The sequence below is a fragment of the Apodemus sylvaticus genome, chromosome 10, assembly GCF_947179515.1.
Source record: "Apodemus sylvaticus chromosome 10, mApoSyl1.1, whole genome shotgun sequence".
In the NCBI taxonomy this organism is placed as follows: Eukaryota; Metazoa; Chordata; class Mammalia; order Rodentia; family Muridae; genus Apodemus; species Apodemus sylvaticus.
Window position 1 is genome coordinate 34,549,902 of NC_067481.1, and position 23,727 is coordinate 34,573,628.

Genomic DNA, 23,727 nt, shown 5'->3' on the forward strand with positions numbered 1-23,727 from the left:
TTTCTGAGTTCGGGGCCAGCCTGGTCTACAGAGTGAGTTCCAGGACATCCAGGGCTACACACAGAGAAACCCTGTCTGGAAAAATAAACAAACAAACAAACATGGAGAGAAATGGCCACTTTTTAAGACCGTGTTGTTGCCTTTTAATAAGGTTAAGGATTCTGCACCCAGAAGGATTTATAGAAAATGGTCACACTTGCATACACAGTGCCAGGGGTCCAAGCAGAAGTACTGCTGTAGAGACCTCTCAGCTCACATTACAGATGAGGATGGAAGATCCGAAGGGCAAATGATGAACCTAAGAGGCAGGAATCCCACATGTGCGGGGCAGTCTGTTCCCAGCACTCGCCAGCCCATCTGATCGGCTCCCCACTCAGCCAGTACCCCACCTTCCAGTTCCGCTTAGCCAATGCCTCCATCGTCCAGTTCCGGACTGTTCCATATCCCAGTCTCAGACTCATAGCTACTCCCGGGCCACAGGGATCATCACAGCTGTCATCCAATAGCTTGTTACAGTCGTTACAAAGGTAGACTCTCACAGCAGGCAAAGCAGTACTGGGCTGTGCTTCTCACTTTGGAGAGGCAGAGACAGGACAACTGCCACACATTTGAGGCCAGTCTGGTTTATGGGATGAAACTGTCTCTAAGAGAAAATGATCTCAGGTCTCTTCCTTGAGAAAAAGGGATCCTGCATTTTATAGAATTATAGAATCCTCGTATAGAATTATAGAACACACTATAGAAACTCTTTCATGGCTGAGACCAAAGCCAACCTGTATGCCTAAAGTAATTCTTTTTAGAATTATATTTATTTATTTACTATTTATGTTTGTGTGGATGTTTGTGGGGGCTCACATGCCACAGAGAGAGCTTGGGTTCCAACAATCAAAGTGAGGTTGTCAGGCTTAGCAGCAGGTACCTGCTGAACCATCTCGCTGGCCCATAAATGGCCAAAGTAAAACAAAGTGATCTGGTGGTGAACTGTGGAGGTTGCTTTGGTTTGTGTTTTGGGGTTTGGTTGGTTTTTGTTTTTGTTTTGTTTGAGATGGAGTCTTATTGTATAACCCTAGTTGACGAAGAACTCCTGTTAATCCTACCAGCAGAGAGTAAGACCACTACCACAATTTAAAGCCAAATTTAAAGTAAGCTTTAATTAAATACCGGACAGAGTAATGGACTCTCTGGCCAAGTTCATCTCTGGGTTCCTAGAGAACGGCCTCCAGTCATGCTTTGCAGAGGCTTAAAAAGGCAAAATCTACAATTCACTGCATTCCCCATCAGGTCCAATTGGGGGCAAGCATATATCTTGATGTATTTCCTGCCTACATGTGACCCTGATTTACCTCCGGCACACACATGATCAAGCACATCCGTGCAGATGGGCCAAACAAACACAGGGCAAACAGGAACTTATCCTTAAATGCAAACAGAACTCTAATTCTGTATAGTATATTTTTCCTGTTTTGGTCCTCACACTACGTAGATCAGGCTGGCCCTGAACTCACAGAGATCTATCCACCTCTGCAGGCCACATGTCCAGTTACTTTATTATTTTATTTTATTTATATAATACACTGGTGACTTTTGGCAACTTTGACTTGTGCCATTCAGAACATAACACTTTCAAAAGAGCCAGTTTTCTCCATCCAGGATTCTCTGATATCCATAATCATGCCAATCCCATCTTCACTGGTAAGGGGGAGGATCAGGCTAAAGGTCAAATACTGTAAGTCACTTATGGTAGAACTTCCTTTGGTTCCAAACTTAGTGTACATGATAGTCAATCATGTACACTAACATTGTTACTCCGCCCCTGATTTCCCTAAGCCACGCCTCATTCCACACCATCCTCTGCTTATCCTTTCCTATGTGGTCCACAGACCCTTGAAGTCTTTCAACTCTCCAAGCCACCTCTATCCTCCGCCCCGCCCTCATACCTGACCCCTCCCACCCAAGGGGAGCGCTGCCGCGAGCCCCGCCCTACATCTGGTCCCGCCTACCAATTTATCAGGACAGACCCCGCCTTTCTCTAGCTCCGCCCACCATCGGAAAGCGCCGCCATTGGCTTTGTCCTACCTGGCCCCGCCCATGTTCTGGGCGCGCCAGGCCCCGCCCAGCCCTCGCTGAGCTGCCGGCCGGCGTGCGGACTGCGCAGGTGCGCTCCTCAAGCGCGGCCTCCTCATCCCACGCAGATCTCGCGGCTTGAGGGTGGGACGGCGGCCAGAGGCTTGACTGTAGGTGGTACCCGAGACCGTGAGAGCGAACTGGGGTCTCCAGAGACCTCGCGAGAGGGGTACGGGCGAAGTCCAGCGCGACGGCCGTTGTGAACGCAGTGGTCGCGAGCCAAGCCTATACTTCACGGAGCCCGCGGGTGCGACCCGCGCCTTTCCCGGGGCGGAGGGCACGCGCAGCCTCGGGACGAGCCGGAGCCCCAGGCAGTGAGTTCCTAAGGCAAGCCCTCAGGACCCGGCCGCTCCGTAGGCCACGCCTGGGCCTGGGAAGATGGAGGGGGACCAGCGGTCCGGCCCACCCACCCAGGGCCTGCTCCCCGATGGCCACTTGATCCTATGGACGCTGTGCTCCGTGCTGTTGCCCGTGTTCATCACCTTATGGTGTAGTCTGCAGCGTTCGCGCCGGCAGCTGCACCGCAGGGACATCTTCCGCAAGAGCAAACATTGCTGGCGTGACACCGACCTGTTCAGCCACCCCACCTACTGCTGCGTGTGCGCTCAGCACATCTTGCAGGGAGCCTTCTGTGACTGCTGTGGGCTCCGCGTGGACGAGGGCTGCCTCAAGAAGGTCGACAAGCGCTTCCCGTGCAAGGAGATCATGCTCAAGAACGACAGCAAGGCCACGGATGCCATGCCCCACCACTGGATCCGCGGCAACGTCCCCCTGTGCTCTTACTGTGTAATCTGCAGGCAGCAGTGTGGCAACCAGCCTAAACTCTGCGATTACAGGTATGGCTTTTGTGGGAGGCAGGATTGCAAAACAGTGGGTGATGAGATCTAAATTCATCTCAGCAAATGGCCTAAAATACTCATGGCATCCCTGGTGTTTGCAACAGGTCTCAGGTAGATGTTGCTTTTTTTTTTTTTTTTTGATAGTCTCCTGTAGCCCGGCCTAGCCACAAACTCACTGGATAGCAGATGACCTTGAACTTTTAATGCTTCTGCCTTCATCTCCCAGTGCTGAAATTACAGATGTGCATCACCAACCAGTTCATGAGGTGCTGGGTATCCAAGCCAAAAGCCTTACCCATGTTATTCAAGCCCTCTTAACAACTGAATTCCACCACCACCACCACCCCTAACTTCCCACCCCTGCCAGGGCTCTTAATTGTCATCAAAGACCTCTTAAGTGCTGCTTGGCACATGGCTATTCTACAGCACTCCATTTTACATAAGAAAAAATGAAGGGGACACAAAGAACCTTATGCCAGTCATAAAACCAATTGGTTCTTGGTTTGGAACTCTGAAAACAAGGGTCATCCCAAAGCAGTGCTCTAAATTTCTTTAGCGAACACAAGAGATTGGTGTCACCGTCAAGTGTTTGACACACGAGACAGGAAAGGAGTATTACATTTTCCACTCGCTTATTTGTAAGGGTGGGGGTGTGCATTTGCAATCGAGTTGTTTATGTGGAGGTCAGAAGACAACTCTGTGAAGTAAGCTCCCGTGGAGTCCTGTGGCTCTCAACTCCTCAGGCTGTTAGGTTCTCTCGCCAGCCCTGAAAGGACAATTCAGTTGTCAGACCTTTCCAGACTAGTGTGTCAGATGATTGACCTTAGTTAAACTAGCTTTCATGGCTTCAGCACACACAGTGAACAAGGAGTCTTGGGTGGTGGAATGCTGTGTTGGAGGCTGGTGGACTTCAGAACTGCCCTGCAGAGTATCCCCTCACTCCTCAACACTCGAGAAAACTGAAGATAAAGTAGGACTGGTTCCCCAAGATTCCAACACCAGCCTTGTCAGAGCCTTGTCTGGACTTCACTGCCTAACAGGTTTTGTTTCTGACAAGTGGAAACTCCCACACAGACTTTCCAGAGCTGAACAGAAAGGTAGTAATAGCTCTGAAGCTTCTGTGAGAGCATGCTCATTGCATGTGTGTGTTAGTATCTATCTGCACATGAGTGCAGATACCCACAGCAGCCACAAGGGGCTCTCAGCCTACCCTGGAGCTGATGTTGGAAGCTTCCCAGCATGGGTGCTGGAAACCAAAGGGTTCTCCTTGAGAGCAGTTGTACACATATATAACCATTGATCCATCTCTCCTTTCTGTCCTCTTTAAAAATTCTTGTTGTGTATGAACTTCCTGTCCATGCCAGGGCACACTGAGAGCATTATTAATAATGATGCCAGAAAATAAGCTAAAATCAAGGTGGTCACAGTCAAGCCAAGACACGTGGCTCTCTCTATTTCTGAATCTGACTTTTTTTTTTAGTTGTGTGAGTGCGGGTCTTTTACCTACAAGTTTATCTGCATCACATGTATGCTTAGTACACATGGAGGCAGGCCAATAGAGAGCATATTTTTAATAACTATGACAAAAAGATTTCTGGGTAAATCAAAGTGTATGCAGTTATCAAAACCTAGTGAAAGTGCTATCAAGATGACCCTGTGAGTGTACTCTTGAGTCTCACAATCTGAGTTAGTTTCCAAGGCCCATGTGGTAGAAAGAGAAAACAGACTCCTAGAAGTTTTCCTCTGACCACCACACAGTGTTGTTGCATGCTTTTCTAACACATATGTAATACATTAGAAGGTAGGTAGGTAGATAGATCAATAGAGTTTTAAAAACTAATGAAAGATAGATATGGCCGAGGCTACAAAATAACACTCTTTCTCAGAAAGAAAGAAAGGAAGGAAGGAAGAAAAGAAAAGAAAAAAAGTTCACCAAAAAAAGGCCAAAAGAAAAATCAGTTAACCTAGTTATCAAAGACCTCTAAGTTAAAACAATAGAGTTTTTTGTTGTTTTGTTGTTGTTTTTATCGGCAAGAAAGGTTTTTAGGTGTTAATGAACAGTTCTTTTAAAAACATGGTTTAGGGACTCGAGCTGTAGCTTAGTTAGTAGAATGCCTACCTAGTGTGTATGAAGCCCAGGTTCAGTTCCCAGCCCACATAAACTTTGGTCGTGCACACCTGCAATCTCAACGCCTGAGAGTTGGAGGCAGGAGGATCACAGAAGTTCAAGGTCATCCTTGGCAGATACAGAGTTTTGAGGCAAGCCCAGAATATATGAAACCCTAAGAAGAAAAAAGAGAAAATTTAACAGGAAAAGGACTGACAGTAAAATATCCATATAATGTAATGCTACACATTTTTTTCTAACCCCGTGTTTTTAGAAAATGCATAGTAGTTTAGGAAAATATGCCTGATACCAACTAGGAAGAAACACAGTATCCAGTACATACAGACCAAGTTCCTACCTGAAAAGCATTTTCACACAAAAACTGGAAGGAAGTGCGCCAAAGAATTGTGGCTGTCTAAATGACTTTATTCCTTTCTGCATTCCTAAATTCTCAAGCATGTTAGTGTTGTTTAAAATATATTCTTAAAATATTAGTAAAGAAATTCATGAATATATTCTAGTTCTTAGAAACTTAACTGACACAGAAAAATAACAGGGTTAGAAGTTCATGCCTTAGTCTTGTCTTCCCAGGGGAAGTTATTATGAAATACTTGAGTGGGTATTTTTGCAGACTATGTTCCATAATATACTATTTTTAGGTTGTAACTCTCTTTTATAAGGCCACCATCATGTGTAATCCTGTCAGGAGGTTTGGGGAGGTTTTTGGGGGGCATTAGAATCATTTTATGTGCACTGGTGTTCTGCCATGCATGCCTCGTGTCCCCAGGTCAGAATAGGGTGTCAGATCCCCTAACTAGAGTTAGAGATGCTTATGAGCCACCTTGTGGCTGCTGGGAGTCGAACCCACATGCTCTGCAAGAGCAGTAAATGCTTTTAACTGCAGAGCCAAGCCCCTGACCTTGCTTTTTAGACAGTATAGGTTTTTGTTTGCTTCTTTGTTGGGTTTTGGTTTTATTTTGTTTTGTTCCAAAAACAGCATTTTCTGAATGGGAAACTGTGTGACTCTCCACAATGTATCCCTTACTGCTTGTCTCCCTGTGACAACAATTTACATGCCAAATCTCATTAGCTGTGCAGATGTGAAACCAAGGAGATAAATAGATCAGTGTTTCATAATCTTCTTCAGCTTAAAAATCGGTGGTGAGAGGAGCTGGAGAGGTGGGTCCCAACTGTAACTTTAAGAGCTGACCCCCTCACATAGACATACATGTAGGCCAAAGGCCAATGCACATAATAAATAAATAAGTTGAGCATGAGATTTGACCCTTTTCTCCACAAATAAAGGTGGTGTGTGGGGGAAATAATAGAATATGCTAGTTAGAGTTAGCTGAGCTACAGCCGTCTGTATGTAGGTAATAAATAGAACAATAGACTAGCAGGAACAAGTCCTCGGTTCCATCCCAAAAAACTGACCCAAGCCCAATGTGGTACCACTTGCCTATAATTCTAGTACTCTGGAACCTGAGGCACTGTAACTTCAAAGCCAGAGAGGCAAAAAGGAGGATCTTTTCTCAAAAACAATGATACATAGAGCGATGGCAATAAAATAGTAATTAGCTATAGGCCACCAGTAGATGGAATAGTTACATCAACTGTGCAGCCATCTGTCACAGTTTCTGAAGCTAAAGGCCAATATTTATAAATGCCACAAGCAAGCCGTGTTATAATTGTCACTAACACATTGTTCAGGTATCTATTTTTAGCCATCAATAGAACTGGAGTAAACAGCAGTAATTACTTGACAAATCTCAAGATCCAAAAGGAAAAACCACCTTTAAAATAGAAGGCCCTGAGTTAACATCCCCTCCTTTTTAAATTAGTTAACTCTGTCCTTCTCTGGTGGCCTGTTTTTGCTAGTCAGATGTGTCTTACCTGTGAGTGGATTAAATAGCTTAACAGATTAATAATAGAAAGCCTGAGTGTGCCAGCACTAATCCCTGCCTGTTGGCACCAGCACCCAGAACAATAAATCTGGATAAACATGTCCTATCTTTGTTTTAGAACCAGACATTGAACTGTTTATCGGCTCCTAAAAGAAGTGGGATGTTTGGGGGCTGGAGAGGTAGCTCAGTGGTTAGGGCACCAACTGCTCTTCCAAAGAACCTGGCACCCAGATGGCAGCTCACCACTGTCTGTAACTCCAGCTCCAGGACTTCTGACACATCACACAGACACATGTGCATCCAGCATACATCACATGCACACATGTGTGCCATAAAATAAAAATAAATAATCTTAAAAAAAGAAGAAATGGGATGTTTTACTTTCTGCATAAAAGTTGAAACGTTTTCAAACCAGGCCTGCGGGACTACAGCTATCAAACAGACTTCAGCTACCGCACACACATTTCTAACATACAGCTGTTCTAGACTGACCTTTTTAGGGAGGTTGTACCTACAGGTATTACCACATTACAAAATTGCCCTAAGAAGTTATATATTCATTTTAAAAATCATGATCATATGTAGATTTGTGGAATTGTTTTTATTACATTTATTTCTATGTGGATACACTGTAACTTGACAGACTGTCGTTTCTGGATTGGGAACACTGGTTTAATACTAATTAACCGCTGTTTCTTCTTTCCTCAGGTGCATTTGGTGCCAGAAGACAGTCCATGATGAGTGCATGAGAAGCAGCTTAAAGAATGAAAAGTGTGATTTTGGAGAATTCAAAAATCTCATCATCCCACCAAGCTATTTAACTTCTATTAACCAGATGCGTAAAGACAAAAACACAAATTATGAAATGGTAATTCATTTATTTTCTTACAAATTTATCATTTAAAGTTGACATATCAGATAGTTAATTTTGTGTATTTGAGAACAATTGGGAATTAAGTAACTAAGAGGTCGATCTATAAAATGTTATTATGGTAAACCATAAAACCGTACCCAAGGTCCAGCATGATGGCAAACATCTTTAATAGCACCACTAAGGAAGTCAGGGCAGCAGGACCAAAAGTTTAGGGCTAGCCTAGTGTGTGTCCCAGATTCTGGAATGCTTAGCAAAATCTGGTTTCAAAAACTAAAAGCCAGGGGCTAGAGAGGTGGTTCAGCAGCGCCGAGCACTGGCTGCTCTTCCAGAGGTTTGATTCCCAGCACCTATGTGGAGACTCAGAACCAGCTCTAGCTGCAGTAGTGCACAGGCATAAATGCAGCCGAAACACCTGTCCATGCATAAAATAGTAAAGGAGCCTTAGATCACAGGACTCAAGAGGCAGAGGCAGGAGACAGACACATCTCTGTGAGGTCCTGCCTCACAGAACAAAGCAAAAGAACGAGGACTCACAAACAACTAAATCCTGCAAGCTGGTATGTCCTCAGATAAGGACATGTCCAGAAAAGGAAAATAAGTTAAGAGACACTAAAATCCAGTTTGTCAGTGGCTAAAAGAAGATGAGCTGTATTCACTGGGGACAGACTCACATAGGTAAAAGTTGAGCATTTCTAATCCAACATTTTAGGTGCCGTCAAGACACCTCAAGTAGAAAATCCTCCTAATTTCAGGACAGGTTGTAGTCAAAATGTCGGGACACTAAAAAATGTCCTTCAAAATTGCCTGTGTGCTAGGTATGAAGGTTTGTACACAGTTAATATAAATCAACTTCATATTAAACTTGGATCTAATTTCCAAAACACCCCATTATGTGTGTGCAAACACTCCAAACTAAGAGACACTTCTGGACAGGCATAGTGGTATATGTCTTTAATCCCAGCATTCTGGGAGGCCAAGGCCAAGTGGATCACTCAGTTTGGGGCCAGTCTGGTTTATAGAGTATAGGTTTCAGGGTATCCAGGGCTACACGGAGAAATTTTGCTGGGCTGGGGGAAACAGCATGGGATGACAACAGGACACACAGGGATTGACACGATGACACACAGGCATTGACACCATGACATGACCTACCACATGCTGCTAACCTGCTGACAACAGTCCTATAGAGGGAAGACACGGCATCTGTTTATATATCCACTGATGAGTCTCCAGGCAATGATGGATAGGTCCAAATTCAGGATCACACAGGTGCCTCTGGTTACAATCTGTGGGACACCAAACAAAACCAAAATTAGTAACTAGGTGGGGGGAGAGGAGCGGTGCTTTTAGGAGAGAGAAGAAATGGGAGGGAAGACCTGGAGTGAGGAACACACATGTATGAAAGAACAGAATGAGGCATAGCCTGTTTGGGGGGTGGGAGGGACCCAGCACTTAGGGTTCAAGCACTTCTGATAGGGGATACTCAACCAATATAATTGGTAAATTATGTAATGACTGTTTTTTGTTTGTTTGTTTGTTTTTGATTTTTTTGGATGTGGTTTTTTTCGAGACAGGGTTTCTCTGTATAGCCCTGACTGTCCTGGAACTCACTCTGTAGACCAGGCTGGCCTTGAACTCAGAAATCTGCCTGCCTCTGACTCCCAGATTGCTGGGATTACAGGCATGGTCCACTGCCCAGCTTTGTAATGACTGATTATTTTAGAAGTCAATGAAAATTATTAAGAACCCCATTTTCTACTTGCTTTTATACTAATTTAGCAGTAGAGTGAACTGCTTTATTGATGAGTTCCTTTAAAAAAATTTTTTTAAGATTTTATTTATTTTATTTATATGAGAACACTGCAGCTGTCTTCAGATACCAGTAGAGAGCATCAGATCTCATTACAGATGGTTGTGAGCCACCATGCGGTTGCTGGGAATTGAACTCAGGACCTCTGGGAGAGCAGTCAGTGCTCTTAACTGCTCAGCCATCTCTCCAGCCCCTTTAAAATTCTTTTATTTATTTCGTGTGTATCCATGTGTGCATGTACCATGAACACATGTGTGATTCTGTGGGTACCTGCATTCACACATGCACATCACACACAACTGAAAATGAATATAAAATATTTTTTAAACCCTATTACATTTACTTATTTCATGGGGGCTGCACTTGTGCCGTGGCACATGTGTGGAGGTCGAAGGTTAACTTGTGGTTCTTTCTCTCCTCCAGGTAGGTTCCAGGGAGTGAACTGAGGCGTTAGGTGTACCAGTGAGCACTTTTACCTGCTAACCCATCTCGTCAGCCCCTGAGTATTAGAAGTCATTGAGAATATGCTTGGATATTCATATTTAAAAGGACTTCTAGCTGTCTTCTGACATGCTCTTGAGAGCCACCTTAATTGGGTTCTGGGAACCACACTCAAATCCTCTGCAGGAGCCCCATGAAAATACTGTTTAAAGAATGATAAAGTGGCTGGACAGAGGGTCAGCAGTAAAGAGCTCTGGCCGCTCTTCAGAGACCCAATTTCAGTTCCCAGCACCCACATGGCAGCTCACAGCTGTCTATAATTCTAGTTCCAAGGGATCCAGCGCCTCCTGGCTTCCAGGGACACTGCATGCACATGATGAATATGTATGCAGACAAAACACTCATCCACATAAAAGTAAATGTAAATTATTAGAAGTTGATTAATTTTAGCTGGCAGCTGGTGGCGTGCTTCTTTAATCCCCACACTCAGGAGACAGGAGCAGGCAGATCTGAGTTCCAGGACAGCCAGGGCTACACAGAGAGACCTTGTCTCAAAAAAAAAAAAAGTTGATTAATCAACAAAAAAAGTTGATTAAATTTGCTTTCTTAAAATGAATGATTTGGAATGAATACTGTGGAGACAGGAAATGGTTCAGCCTGTACTTGCCATGCGTGCATAAGGGGCTCAGTCCTCAGCATCTCTGTAGAAGGCTGAGCATGGCGACATCTGTTAGTAATCCTGTCCTCGGAAGACAGAGCTTCTGGGGCTTGGTGGCTAGTCAGCCAAGCATAACTGACAAGTCCTGACCCATGGGGAGACCCTGTCTCAAGAAAGAAGTTAGCCACTCTGCTGAAACACTTTTTATCCCAGCACTTGGGAGGCAGGGGGAAGTTAATCTCTGAATTCCAGGCCAACCAAGACAGTATAGCAAGACTCTGCTCAAAAGAGAGGGGGTGGGGGTCATCTGACCTCCACATAGAGACTTACACTCATAAGAAGTCTACACTGAGTGGAAGGCCGAGCAGGACGGGCCTCGGCCACTCCTGGGCCTTTTATTGTATTGATAGCACTGCCTAGTTCTTATTTCAGCAGATTGCAGTGCTGCTGCTACTAAGGGAAGCTTTATGTTTGCCTTCTCTCACTCTAACCCCATTTTGTTCTTGTTCATTTTTTAGCTTGCTTCTAAGTTTGGAAAGCAGTGGACACCATTAATAATCCTGGCCAACTCTCGTAGTGGAACTAACATGGGAGAAGGTCTGTTGGGAGAGTTTAAGATCCTGTTAAATCCAGTCCAGGTAATCAAAGACGAAAAACCTTCCTTTTTAAATCTCCTTATTTTTAGCTTTTATTTTCCCTGAAATGCAACAGTTATTGATGCCCCGAATCACTACTTAGTCATAGGAAAGAATAATAATTTAAAAAGACTTAAGCCCTTCAAATAGAAAGTAAAACAAAAATCATATCACCTAGCAATCCTGTTTCAAGGGAGATGAAGCCTTATGGCCTGCAGACTTGGGAGCAAGTGTTCTCTGGGAGCATTCTCCAAAGAGCAGAGCGGGCCGACTGTGCACTGGCTGCCGAGTGGGTAGGCAGACTGTTCATAGAGTGAGTACTGCTCAGTGAATGGACGAAACTATACGTGATAGTGAGTGGGTTCTAAAAGGCACTGCTGAATCATCCCGGGCTGAAGGGATCGGGTGTATAGGCTCCGTCATGTGATCTATCCAGAAAAGGCAAGTCAGTGGACTCAGGAAGTGTAGACTCATGATTGCCGAGGCCTGGACGTGGGAAGTGACTGTGGGACCTTGTGGCATCTTTTAAAAAAAATATCTTATAAACTGAATTATGATAGTAGTTGCACAAACTGAAACCATCTACTTGTTCATTTTCAGAGAGAAATATTTTTTGAAAAGTAGATTATACCTTGATTTTTAAAATGGGGGAGGTATGCTATTAATATCGAAGTATAATGGTATACTCCTGTAATCCCAGTACTCAAGAGGCAGAGACAGGTGGATCTCTGAATTCAAAGTCAGTCTGGGTTTTTTTGTTTTTGTTTTTGTTTTTGTTTTTTTCGAGACAGGGTTTCTCTGTGTAGCCCTGGCTATCCTGGAACTCACTCTGTAGACCAGGCTGGCCTTGAACTCAGAAATCTGCCTGCCTCTGCCTCCCAAACGCTGGGAGTGTGCTCCACCACCGCCTAGCCCTCAAGGTCAGTCTGGACTACACAGTAAGATCCTGTCTTAAAAACAGTCCAGTTTGTAACCATCTGAAATGTAATTGCTGTTTTTCCTTCCAGTTTATGCTTTTACATCTTCAATATTAGAGCAATAAACTAATGATAAAATAATTTTCTAACATGTAAGATCCCAGATTCGGTCCTTAGCACCAAAGAAGATAACTGCCTCTGACAGTAAGATGCACAGATATGCATTTCCTCTGCGTTATCTGCTGTTGCTGTATATCCTCGTAATTTCAAACCTGATGACTAACTAGTAACTTAATAGATATGTGTAGTGATCTATTAAGTTTCCTACCATTGGGAAATAAGACTGTCCCTGCACTTTTCGTATACTCTACCACAGAAGCCACCTATACAAAGGCCATTAGTCTCTAAGGGTTTCCTGTGTCAGTAAATATTTTTAAACAGAGTCCTTACATTTTAGGTCATTTGTGTATTTGTCAGAATTATTTTTTAGAAATTTGCACTAGTGTTTATGTTTGTTTTTAAGGCCTAAGTGATGGAACATTAGCTGAAGGTGAGCGTAGAGCCCTCTATTGTGGTGTGAATGGAAAGGAGTCAGGCAGTGTCATAGACTTAGTCTGGATTGTATCTCGGCATCTGCAGATTCACCAGCAGTGGACTGAACCTTTTGGGCCTCAGCATCCCAGTCAGGGGAACGAGGCTGGTTCCTCCTTTGTAGGTCAGTGTGCAGGGTGAGCCTCAGTGAACAGGAGGTGTGGCCCTGTATCTGGGGAACTGCGGAAGGGAAATGAGGTGAAAGACAGTGTTGGGTAAAAATAATTTTTTTCTTGTCCTTTCATTTTTAGGTGTTCGATGTAACTAAAACTCCCCCGACCAAAGCTCTGCAGCTGTGCACTCTGCTTCCTTATTACTCAGTCCGCGTCCTTGTGTGTGGAGGGGACGGGACTGTGGGCTGGGTCCTCGATGCAATTGATGAAATGAAGATTAAGGTATCTGTCTTTGAGAACTACTGTCATGGTGACTGATGAGTGCTTGGCGGTAGAGTGCTTGGTGCTGATTAAGTAGTTAGCACACTTACAGTTGTATTTGTGTCTTTGATGCATTAGTCTATACATTTTACAGTTGCTGCAAATAATCTAAAGAGCAAAATCTGCAGTGTGTCTTTTATATTCTAGGGACAAGAAAAATATATTCCAGAGGTTGCTGTCTTACCTCTGGGGACAGGCAACGATCTGTCCAACACCCTGGGTTGGGGTACAGGCTATGCTGGAGAAATCCCCGTTGCACAGGTCTTAAGAAATGTAATGGAAGCAGATGGAATTAAACTAGACAGGTAAGCTACATTGTGCTAGCAAGTCTGTTATTTGAGCTTGGGATATTATTTTTATAAATGAAGAGTTGTAGCTATAAAATATAATGAAGTTGGCAGGCATGGTGACTCGTACCTGTAATCCCAGCACTTGGGAGATTGAGCCAGGAGACAATTGCCATGAATCTGAGGTCAGCCTAGGCCATAGCGTTAAGACACTGTCTCAGAAACCAAAAACAACTTGAATGTAAGTTAAATGAAAAGAACTGTATTTGCTGTACATATAACAGGTGCTGGTGTCTTATTCTTGATATTATAAATGGTTCAATTATAAATTATGTCAAAATTTGCATACTTGTTTAATGTGAATACATTCTCAAATGCTTTAAAATAGCACTTATTAAAATAGAGATTTTCATGTCAGGCTATCTAGAATATAGGTTTTTTTGGTTAAAAAGTACTCTTTTTTTTTTTTTTAACTTCTGTTTTTTAGATGGAAAGTGCAGGTAACAAATAAAGGATACTACAATTTAAGGAAACCCAAGGTACGTGTTTAGTGCTTCAGCTGTAAGCAGTTCAGCAGTGCACACAGTGTCTGGGTAGGATGGAGGACAATCTGGGCACAGAGCAGAGCCCCTGCCCTACTCACTTGCCGAGCTCCGCTGCTTCGGGGTCAGTTTTTTTCCCGTTGGCTTGTATTTTGGGAGGTGCTAGATGAATACTCCGCCACTGAGTCCCATTCCAGCCCCCAAGCCGCACTGTATAAAGTGTGCTGTGGAAGAGAGTATTGCCCAAGTGCACTTAGTTCTGCCACCCTAGCAGATCAAGTTAATTTGGGTCAGCAAAGAATCAGAATTTCCCTCACAGAGGTGAAGCATGCCAGCAAACAGCCCATAATACAGAGAGAGCAGAATATTTATTTGTTCCTGGGGAATCGAAGTCAAGGTTTCACACTTGCTGCCCAAGTACTCACCTCTGAGCTACCCACAATCCCCTTTGTATTTAAGAAAATTTCTAAAGGCAGTGTGACCATGGCTCACAGACATAGGGAAACCTTGAGAACCATTTGGAGACTCTTCAGTTTAAAGACATTTTTAAAGTTAGACTGATCGAAACTTGGCAATTGCTGCCCACAAAAGGAAGAATGCTTAGCCACTAGATTTCTAGTGTTCACAATAAGATACTTGGAAATGATGTTACCCGAAAATAAGGAACTTTAGGCTTTCAGTGTGATAGAATGAGTCACATGGCATAGCGACTCAAATGACCGCGGGGTGTTGAACGAGAGACTGGTAGTTTGTGCTTTTTGCTTAAGCGTGAGAACAGAGATAGACATTAGATAGAAGAATTTCGGCGGAATCGAGAGTACAAACTAAGGGAATAGAAAGACTCACTGAAAGTCTGAAAGTTGCAAGGAAGGTACAGAGCGTGCAGCACCTTGAGAACACAGTACAGAACGTGCAGCACCATGACAACACAGTACCAAGTGTGCAGCACCATGACAACACAGTACCGAGCGTGCAGCACCATGACAACACAGTACCAAGCGTGCAGCATCATGACAACACAGTACCAGGCGTGCAGCACCATGACAACACAGTACCGAGCGTGCAGCTCCATGACAACACAGGAACCAAAAAGTTGCAGAAGAAAGTCAGAGCCATTCCAGATGCAAGTTCTGAGGTGTGGTGTGGCTCTTAGCCCACAGTCACACCAGGCAGTGGATCTGGTCTGTGAAAAGTAACTAGAGAAAGCAGTGTGTTTTCTGGAAGAGTGCAGGCTAAGATTGACCTGTGTGTGGCACAGCTGGTAGCATCGTTGTCTGTTCCTCTCTCCCAGGAGTTCACAATGAACAACTACTTCTCTGTTGGACCCGATGCCCTCATGGCTCTCAATTTTCACGCTCATCGTGAGAAGGCGCCATCTCTGTTTTCCAGCCGAATCCTTAACAAGGTGTGTTGGATAAAATAACATTTCCTGCTTATCAGCGAAGGTACAGTAAAAATCAACAGTTCAATTATATTTAGCACTCTTAGATTCAGATCACACTGACTTACAGAAACATGTATGTGCTCTGTTTTGTATAGGATTTCAAATTAAAAATCCTAAATATATTGTTAACTATAACGAGAGTTTTAAAATTAAAAGTAGGGATATTTTACTTATATGGAAGTTAATTGAAGTTTATTGAAGTTTATCTTAAATCAATAAAAGAAATTCTAGGGAAAATAAATTTTTGGTTATGTCACTAATAGAGAAAATATTCTGTTGGCTTGGGAAAGCCCCACAAGGCAGATAGTTACCTGGCACGTAATGGAAGTCATCGCTCCAGTTCCTAGTGAAGCTGGTTCCTTACATGGAAGTATTATTTGGGGTTTTCTTTGTGTGTTCTTGTTCTTTTCTAGTTTTTGGGTTTTTTTTTGTTTTGTTTTGTTTTGTTTTGTTTTGTTTTATTTTTTTTTTTTTTTGGAGACAAGGTCTCTCTGGCTCTGAAACTTGCTATATAGAATAGGCTGGCCTTGAACCTGCCTCTGCTGAGATTAAAAGTGTGCTCCACTATCCTTGGCTCTGTTTAGGATTTTTTTATTATTATTATTTTTTGGCTGTGAAAAATAAATGGAAATTAGTTGTATCCCTATTTCTGTTTTACAAATAGTTGAAATTTCATACTAGGTTGCAGAGGGTGAAAGCTGTCTTTGTGACCTTCCGCAGACAGCAGAGTGATGAGCTCTGGGAAGCAAGAAGGCAGTTCTGCTCGACATGACTTAGTAGCCAGTGGTTCTAGCTTCAGGAGTCTGACCCCAAGTGGGTCCCTTTTGGCAGTTAAGCACCGCACAATTTGGTGACAACTACTCTGTTGATAATTAACTCAATCCCATATGCATGGCAAAGGAACAAAGTAAACTAAATACAGTGACTCCATTAGAAACTCTGTCTGGTCCATTAAGATAGGTTGTCTAGATGACTGAGGAAACGAGCTTACAGTGAGGATTGGGGAGGATCCGGTGCCAGAAAAATCTTTGCACTCAGAGTGACCTAGAAAGCTGCAGCCTTTTGGACAGAGAACAGGTTTTGCATCCTTCCCTTGATGGAACAATGCCACGTGCATGTCTGTGAGCAACACAGAGGTCTGGGAGCCAAGACCTCCGTACCCAGGACAGCTCCTCTCTCTGTTGTTTAAAGAGAGATCTGTGTTGTAATAGAGACCAAGGTTGACAGCTATTTACAGATCACTTGAGAGATTTAGTTTGTCTCTTACGCAGATAGATCATCAATTCAGCCACCGATAATATGAGAGAAATCTGACACATTAAAGCAACACATGCCAGGAAATCATTGGCAAGATTATGCTTGAGCAGCAAATAGTCTCCAGTAGCTTTTTTTTTGTAAAACTATGGTACTCAACCAGGCGGTGGTGGCGCACGCCTGTAATCCTAGTACTCTAGGAGGCAGAGACAGGCAGATCTCTGAGTTCAAGGCCATCCTGTTCTACAGAGCAAGTTCCAGGACAGCCATGGCTAGACAGAGAAACCCTGTCTTGAAAAAACTAAATCAAAAAAAAACAAACAACAAAAAACCCTGGGAACCGGGAAAGGGAAAATCATTTGGAATGTAAACATAGAATATAGAAAATAAAAAGTTCTAATAAAAAAAAAACCTGTGGTTCTCAATTTGCACATCTCGTGGCTCCTGCTAATATTTTTACTGTTGTATTAGTAGTTTTACTAATCAATCATACAGACCATTTTTGAAATCTTTGTATTCCAGTAATTAGTCCTGGGACTGGTAATTTAAAAAGCCATTGTAGCAGCAACCATTACAGGACCCAGTAGATGCAAAGAATCATCATAGTTTTCAGGGACACAGACACTAGTATTTTTAAAATAATATTACTAAGAGAACATGGGTTGGAGAGATGGCTCAGTGGTATGGGCACTGGCTGCTCTTGCAGAAGACCAGGGTTTCATTGCCAGCACCCACATGGCAGCCCATATCCCTTCTTAACTCCAATTCCAGGGAGTCAGGTGCCCTCTTTGATTTTTATAGCTACTAAGCATACAGGTAGTGCATAGACATACATTCAGGCAAAACACCCATACACATAAAATAAAAACAAATCTTTTTAAAAATAATGTTACTAAGACAATAAAGATTGCTATCTGTATAGTTAGCAACTTTAGTTCTTCTGTCAACCCTTCTATATTCAAAAGTGTTTATACAGTGTTTGCTAGATTTGAACTTTTGGGGTTTGTTTTTGTTTTGTTTTTGGCTTTTTTGTTTTGAATTTTCGAGACAGGGTTTCTCTGTGTAGCCCTGGCTGTCTGGAATTCACTCTATAGTGAATAGAGTGGAATTCACTCTATAGACCAGGCTGGCCTCAGACTCAAAAATCCACCTGCCTTTGCCTCTCAAGTGCTGAGATTAAAGGCATGCACCACCACTGCCTGGCTGTTTGCTAGATTTATATAATTTGTTTCCTTAAATACTCTGGAGTACTAGGAAAAGGTAGAAGTTTCTTAGTCCAACAATCTTATAAAATGTAAATCAGGAGGCAATGCTATGTAAACACAAAACATCCCAGCCTTATCCCTCATGCCCTCTGAAAGACTAGTTATACCACAAAATAATGGAGCTTTTTGTCACCTGCTAAAGAGAAGGATGATTCTATAATTCTAACAAAAATAGGAGGCCTGAGGAAGAAGAGTCACCACAAATCAAGGCCAGTCTGGACTACATAGAAAGACCCTGTCAAAGGCAAAAAGAGAGAGGGTTTAGAAATGTTGCTCAATTGGTAGAGTTCATGTGTAGTATGCATGTGGCCCTGTGTCAAGGACCTACCTCTGCTTGGTGAGGAGTCTGAGGAAATGGTGTTCAGGAGCTGCAAAAAGAACAACTCTAAGTCAAGTCTCAGGTACAAGCAGACAGCCTGTGTTCTACTTGAGACAACTCTCTCTGAAGATCTTCAGATAGCTTAGCTCTTGAAGACCAAAGCCCAGTCTTTTATTTACATATCAATTAAGTGAATTATTCCAGCTCCCATTTTGATTGTCCTACAAACAAACATTCCTAGACCTCAGCCTTTGAAAGTATGTATAGAAAGTAATAGGTGGGATCCCATCCTGAAATTACCTTTCCCATCCTGCCTGAGTCCAAACTAGCTCTGTCCCAGGGTGACCTTGAACTCAAGAGTCTGCCTGCCTTTGTATTATCTTTCTGGCAAAGGTCCGTGACACTCCTCATATAATTCATATTGCATCTTTATATTTTGCATAGTTGAGAAATTATATCTATCTATATTTTTTTTTTAAACTCATGTTTTCAGAGTTCTTTCCCACAGCCTTAAGGGCCGTCCTGAAGGTCACAGTGTTTAACATTTTTGCTAAAGACATAGATACACTCTCACCTCTCAGACTTGTTCTGTCTCTGATTATCATGGAGTCATTAACCTTGGCTCAGAAGACATTCCCCAATGGCTTTGGCAGGTAGAGTATTTCCCAAAGGAGAAACATGAAGCAAAATATGTATTTTTTATAAAAACAAGCCTCATGCCCAGCAAGTGTCAACACTCTGAAGGCCCACACACCACTGCCTCTGTTCCAGGGGCAGGAACTATGTAACACCATCCCTTCTAAGGCTGTGGAGGACTCAGTAGCACTGGGTTTAATCCCCAGCACCTCTTAAAACCAGGTGTGGTGACAACCAACCAACTGTAATCTCAGTACCCAAGAGGTAGAGGCAGGAGGATTCAGACTAAGTATCAAAATCTAGGCCAGACGGGGCCACATGAGCCCTATCTCCAAAAGGCTCACATTTCATGTGTCACCGGTTACCTAGTATTCAACTGCAGTTACCAGATAAAATGAAATGCTGAATGAGTGTTAAAACCGGGCAGTGGTGGCACATGCCTTTAATCACAACACTTGAAAGGCAGAGGCAGGAGGATTTCTGAGTACGAGGCCAGCCTGGTCTACAGAGTGAGTTCCAGGGCAGTCTACAAAGGAACCCTATCTTGAAAAAACAAAAAATAAAGAATTTAAAAAAAATGAGTGTTAGAGGATGTGAAACTGGGCTGCAGGCCAGAGGCCTCCTGACCTGTGCCTTAGTGCCCAGGCCACACTGAAGCAGCAGCTTGTGGAGGGCAGGGGCTCTGCTGTTGTGTCTTGATGGTTTAATGTCATAGTAGCTCCTTAGTGCTTTAAAGTCGTATTTACTGTGTCTTCTTAATTTTTAATATCTTTTGTCCACTTTTCACAGGCTGTTTATTTATTCTATGGGACTAAAGATTGTTTAGTACAAGAGTGTAAAGACTTGAATAAAAAAATTGAGGTAAGCTACTAATGATTTTTCTAAAGGTCTGTGTATTTTCTGGATTCTGAAGTTCTTTAACAAATGCTGAATTTTCTACACACATACTTTGTTCATGGATGTGGAGTGTTTTTATGCCAGGCACTTGGCTACATTCTTTGTTTTTGTTTTATATATATGAGTGTTTGGCCTGTATATACAGTGTTGGTGCACTCTAAGTGCACCAGCTTACCAGCTTTGTGCCTGGTGCCCTGGGTGGCACCACAGCCCCTGGAGCTACAGTTCAGGACAGTTGTAAGCTGCCGTGTGGGTGCCTGGGAACTGACCTGGACCCTCTGTAGGAGTAGCAGGTGCTCTTCACCACTGAGCCATGTCTGCACCCTCCAATTTCCTAGGTTTCTTTAAATCATTCTCTACATTGTCACTACAACCCTCTATGTCCACCCTATATGCCCAGAAACAGTAAAACTGTTTGAAATTAAGTAATTTTCCTAAGCCACATGGTTCATGGCCACAGTTTCCATAGTCACAACTTAAACCCAGATTTGTTTCAAAATCTGCTTAGTTCACTGATAATAAATTTAGTTTCTGGGGCTGGAGAGATGGCTCAGTGGTTAAGAAGACTGACTGTACTTCTGAAGGTCCTGAGTTCAAATCCCAGCAACCACATGGTGGCTCACAACCGTCTGTAATGAGATCTGACACCCTCTTCTGGAGTGTCTGAAGACAGCTACAGTTTACTTACATATAATAAATAAATAAATCTTAAGTTTCTAACACATGTAAGTTGCTGACTCAGCTGAATGCTCAGGAAAATTTAAATTTAACAGATTAATTGATGTTTATATGATAACTTCTTATATACTAAAGCAAGTAAGAGTGTATAAGCAGTAAGAATAGGACATTGTTGATTGTGTGTCGCTACAGAACCCAGACAGCATACATAGCAGTCTTGTGTATCTTACTTGCTTCTAGATAGAGTCTGTAATGGTTAATAAGAACAAAAATATTAGAGGAGCCCAAAAGCGTTGACAAATAAGAAGTGGAGAAATGAGAGCCACCTTGGCAAGAACGGCAGCATGAGCATGTAGTGAGCAGCCTCCCGCAGGGAAGGAGCTGCAAGAGTCCCAGGAAAGAGTCACTGAGTGCTGCTGGGCATCGAGCCCTGACACGGGTAGGAGAGGTTCAGTGCAGAACATCGCAGAGAGGAAGAGGGCTAGAGCCAAGGCTAAGGCCTCCAGACAGGGGCCAGGCCACAGTGCCATACCAGCCTGCTTAGGACTTGAATTCTGCCCCTGTGCCAGGGTAATAAACCCGTGAAGGCTTGTAATGAGGCAGTGCTGGGTTGGTTTGTGCCCCTTAATGTGTTAAGGTGTATGAGAGAATGAGGCCTGTCAGAATCGTCCACAGGGGAAGGGCAGGTTCTGCCACAAAATACTGTCAGAAATGCAAGACACCGACATGGTGTCATGTGGTTTCCCGCTGACTTGGTTGTAGGGAATACAGCATAGATGATGCCAGGTTCCTGGTTTGGGAATGGTCTGGGAGGCACCAGGCTGCTTTCTTAGGATAGGAGATGGGAGCAGGGTGCACAGGGTTTTCTGAATATTTTTTTTCCTGAGTAACTTCTTTTACTTATGGGGGTGGGGGTTGCACACAAGTGCAGGTGCCTAAGTAATTAGTTCCAGGGAATCTGATGCCTCCCTGGACAGCAAGCATGTGGACCATGCATGGACATAAGCAGGGCTTCATACTACACACAAACTGTTTTAAATATATACATAAAAAGGGCAAGGTGATGAGGACTGAAGAAAAAGGACGATGTTGATAAATTGATTAAAACTGTCCCTCTTGGGGCTGAGGGGACAGCTCAGTTGGTGACGGGCTTATAATACAAGTGAGGACCTTAGTCCAGTCCCCAGAAACCAAGTTAAAAAGTAAGAACCAGGCAGTGACACTCAAAACCAAGACAATCGACCTCCACACTCATTTGCACGCACACATACCAGGATAAGCCAATTAATTAATAATTAGTTCCATTGTATGAAGACAAAGAAAGGCCAGGTTGCCTTGAGTAAGTTAGGAGGCTGTCTTCCCCTCAGGCATGTCTCACATCTCTGAGCATGCTCATTAAAGTGTGAGTTCCCAGGAGATAGCTGTGGAAATAGGGCGCCCTGTAGTAACTAACTACTTATATTTCTTTAAAGCTAGAACTGGATGGTGAGCGAGTTGACCTGCCTAACTTGGAGGGTATTATTGTTCTGAACATTGGATACTGGGGCGGTGGCTGCAGACTGTGGGAAGGAATGGGAGACGAGACTTATCCTCTAGCCAGGTATGTACAGCTGCAATATAGCTGGTTCACGCTGGGGGGGGGGGGTGCTATGGGCTTGGGGACGGCTTGAAACAAAGTCTATAAGGCAGGTTAACCTTGAACTCAGTCCTCCAGCTTCAGCCTCCTTAGAGCTAGCCAGATTATGGTTGTTAGATGTAACCGTACACCTGAAAGGAAGGCTGGGAACGAAAGAAAGAGGACAGGGTGGACGAGAGAAAAATGAAGCCAAGACAAAGGTTTTTCATCAAGACTCAAAGTTTAATTTTTAGCTCTGCATTTATATAGGCAAAACCCAAAGACCCATCCTTTGTTTCTGCTGGGTTCTGTGGTTTTTGTCTCGGGTGGATTGAGTTGCAGAGTAAGCGCAGTAGGCTCTTTAAAGCTCAGGTAGGAATTGTAGGTGTAGTGAGGCCAGAGACTTGTTGGCTGGGGGAAGGACACAGTGCCACAGCTGGCTGCAGTATGCGGCTGTCACTTTCTTTAAAGTGCTTTGGGTTTGTGTTGTGTTATTTTGTTTTGCTGTTTTCAAGACAGAGTGGTACTAGTAGCTCTGGTGTACTGGAACTCAGAGCGTCTGTCTCTCAAATGTTGGAATTAAGGGTGTGCAGCTCTGCACCCAGCCTTCTTTGTCTTTGGTGGATGGGTTTTTTTGTTTGTCTGTTTTTTTGTTGATGTTTTTTTTTTTTTTATTTTTGTTTTTCGAGACAGGGTTTCTCTGTGTAGCCCTGGCTGTCCTGGAACTCACTCTGTAGACCAGACTGGCCTGGAACTCAGAAATTCGCCTGCCTCTGCCTCCCAGAGTGCTGGGATGCCACCACCGCCCAGCTGGGTTTGTTTTTTTATTGTTTGTTGTTGTTATTGTTTGAACTTCCATGTTTCCCTCAGATTTTCACTGCTGTATATGTTAATAAGATGGTGGATTGGTGGGTGTGGTGACACCAATGCCTTTAATCCCAGAGAGAGAGAGAGAGAGAGAGAGAGAGAGAGAGAGAGAGAGAGAGAGAGTGTTGATGGCCCACCTATATTAAAAGTATTTTCTGTGGATAATTTGACTTTACTGCAGTCTGTAATCTATATAATCTATATTTTCTTATTCTCATGTCAGACATGATGATGGCTTACTGGAAATCGTTGGAGTATATGGGTCTTTCCACTGTGCTCAAATCCAGGTGAAACTGGCAAATCCTTTTCGAATAGGACAAGCGCACACAGTGCGGGTAGGTGTCGGTGGTTGATAAGCAGAAGACAGTATGCATCGCTCCCTTTCCCAAACGTTATAGCTTGTAACAGGGGCTTGCAGGAAGCTGGCTAGCTAACAAAATAAAATGCCCACTGGAAAAGAATCCCTAAACAGTCTATAAAAAAGCTATATTCAGATTAATTTTTCAGTGTCAAAGGTTCAGGACCTATGAAGGTAGTGGAAGAGAGGAACACCTGCCTGTAGTTTCTAGAACAGACACTTTCTGTTTCC

The 23,727-nt window shown here is 43.4% G+C and overlaps 1 protein-coding gene across 3 annotated transcripts in view; it reads left to right on the forward strand.

Annotated features, from left to right (window-relative positions):
* The first annotated feature begins 2,127 nt into the window (after positions 1–2,127).
* Positions 2,128–23,727, forward strand: part of Dgke (diacylglycerol kinase epsilon) — a 248,326-nt gene continuing 226,726 nt past the window's right edge. For all 3 annotated transcript variants that reach the window (XR_007979697.1, XR_007979696.1, XM_052194264.1), the window contains exons 1-10: positions 2,128–2,960; positions 7,683–7,842; positions 11,276–11,395; positions 13,152–13,295; positions 13,482–13,639; positions 14,109–14,160; positions 15,455–15,568; positions 19,871–19,942; positions 22,129–22,256; positions 23,362–23,473. Coding sequence is in view for 1 of the 3 variants with exons in the window: in XM_052194264.1 (XP_052050224.1) it covers positions 2,503–2,960; positions 7,683–7,842; positions 11,276–11,395; positions 13,152–13,295; positions 13,482–13,639; positions 14,109–14,160; positions 15,455–15,568; positions 19,871–19,942; positions 22,129–22,256; positions 23,362–23,473 (1,518 nt within the window). In the remaining 2 variants the exon portion in view is untranslated. The remainder of the gene's footprint in view (positions 2,961–7,682; positions 7,843–11,275; positions 11,396–13,151; positions 13,296–13,481; positions 13,640–14,108; positions 14,161–15,454; positions 15,569–19,870; positions 19,943–22,128; positions 22,257–23,361; positions 23,474–23,727) is intronic.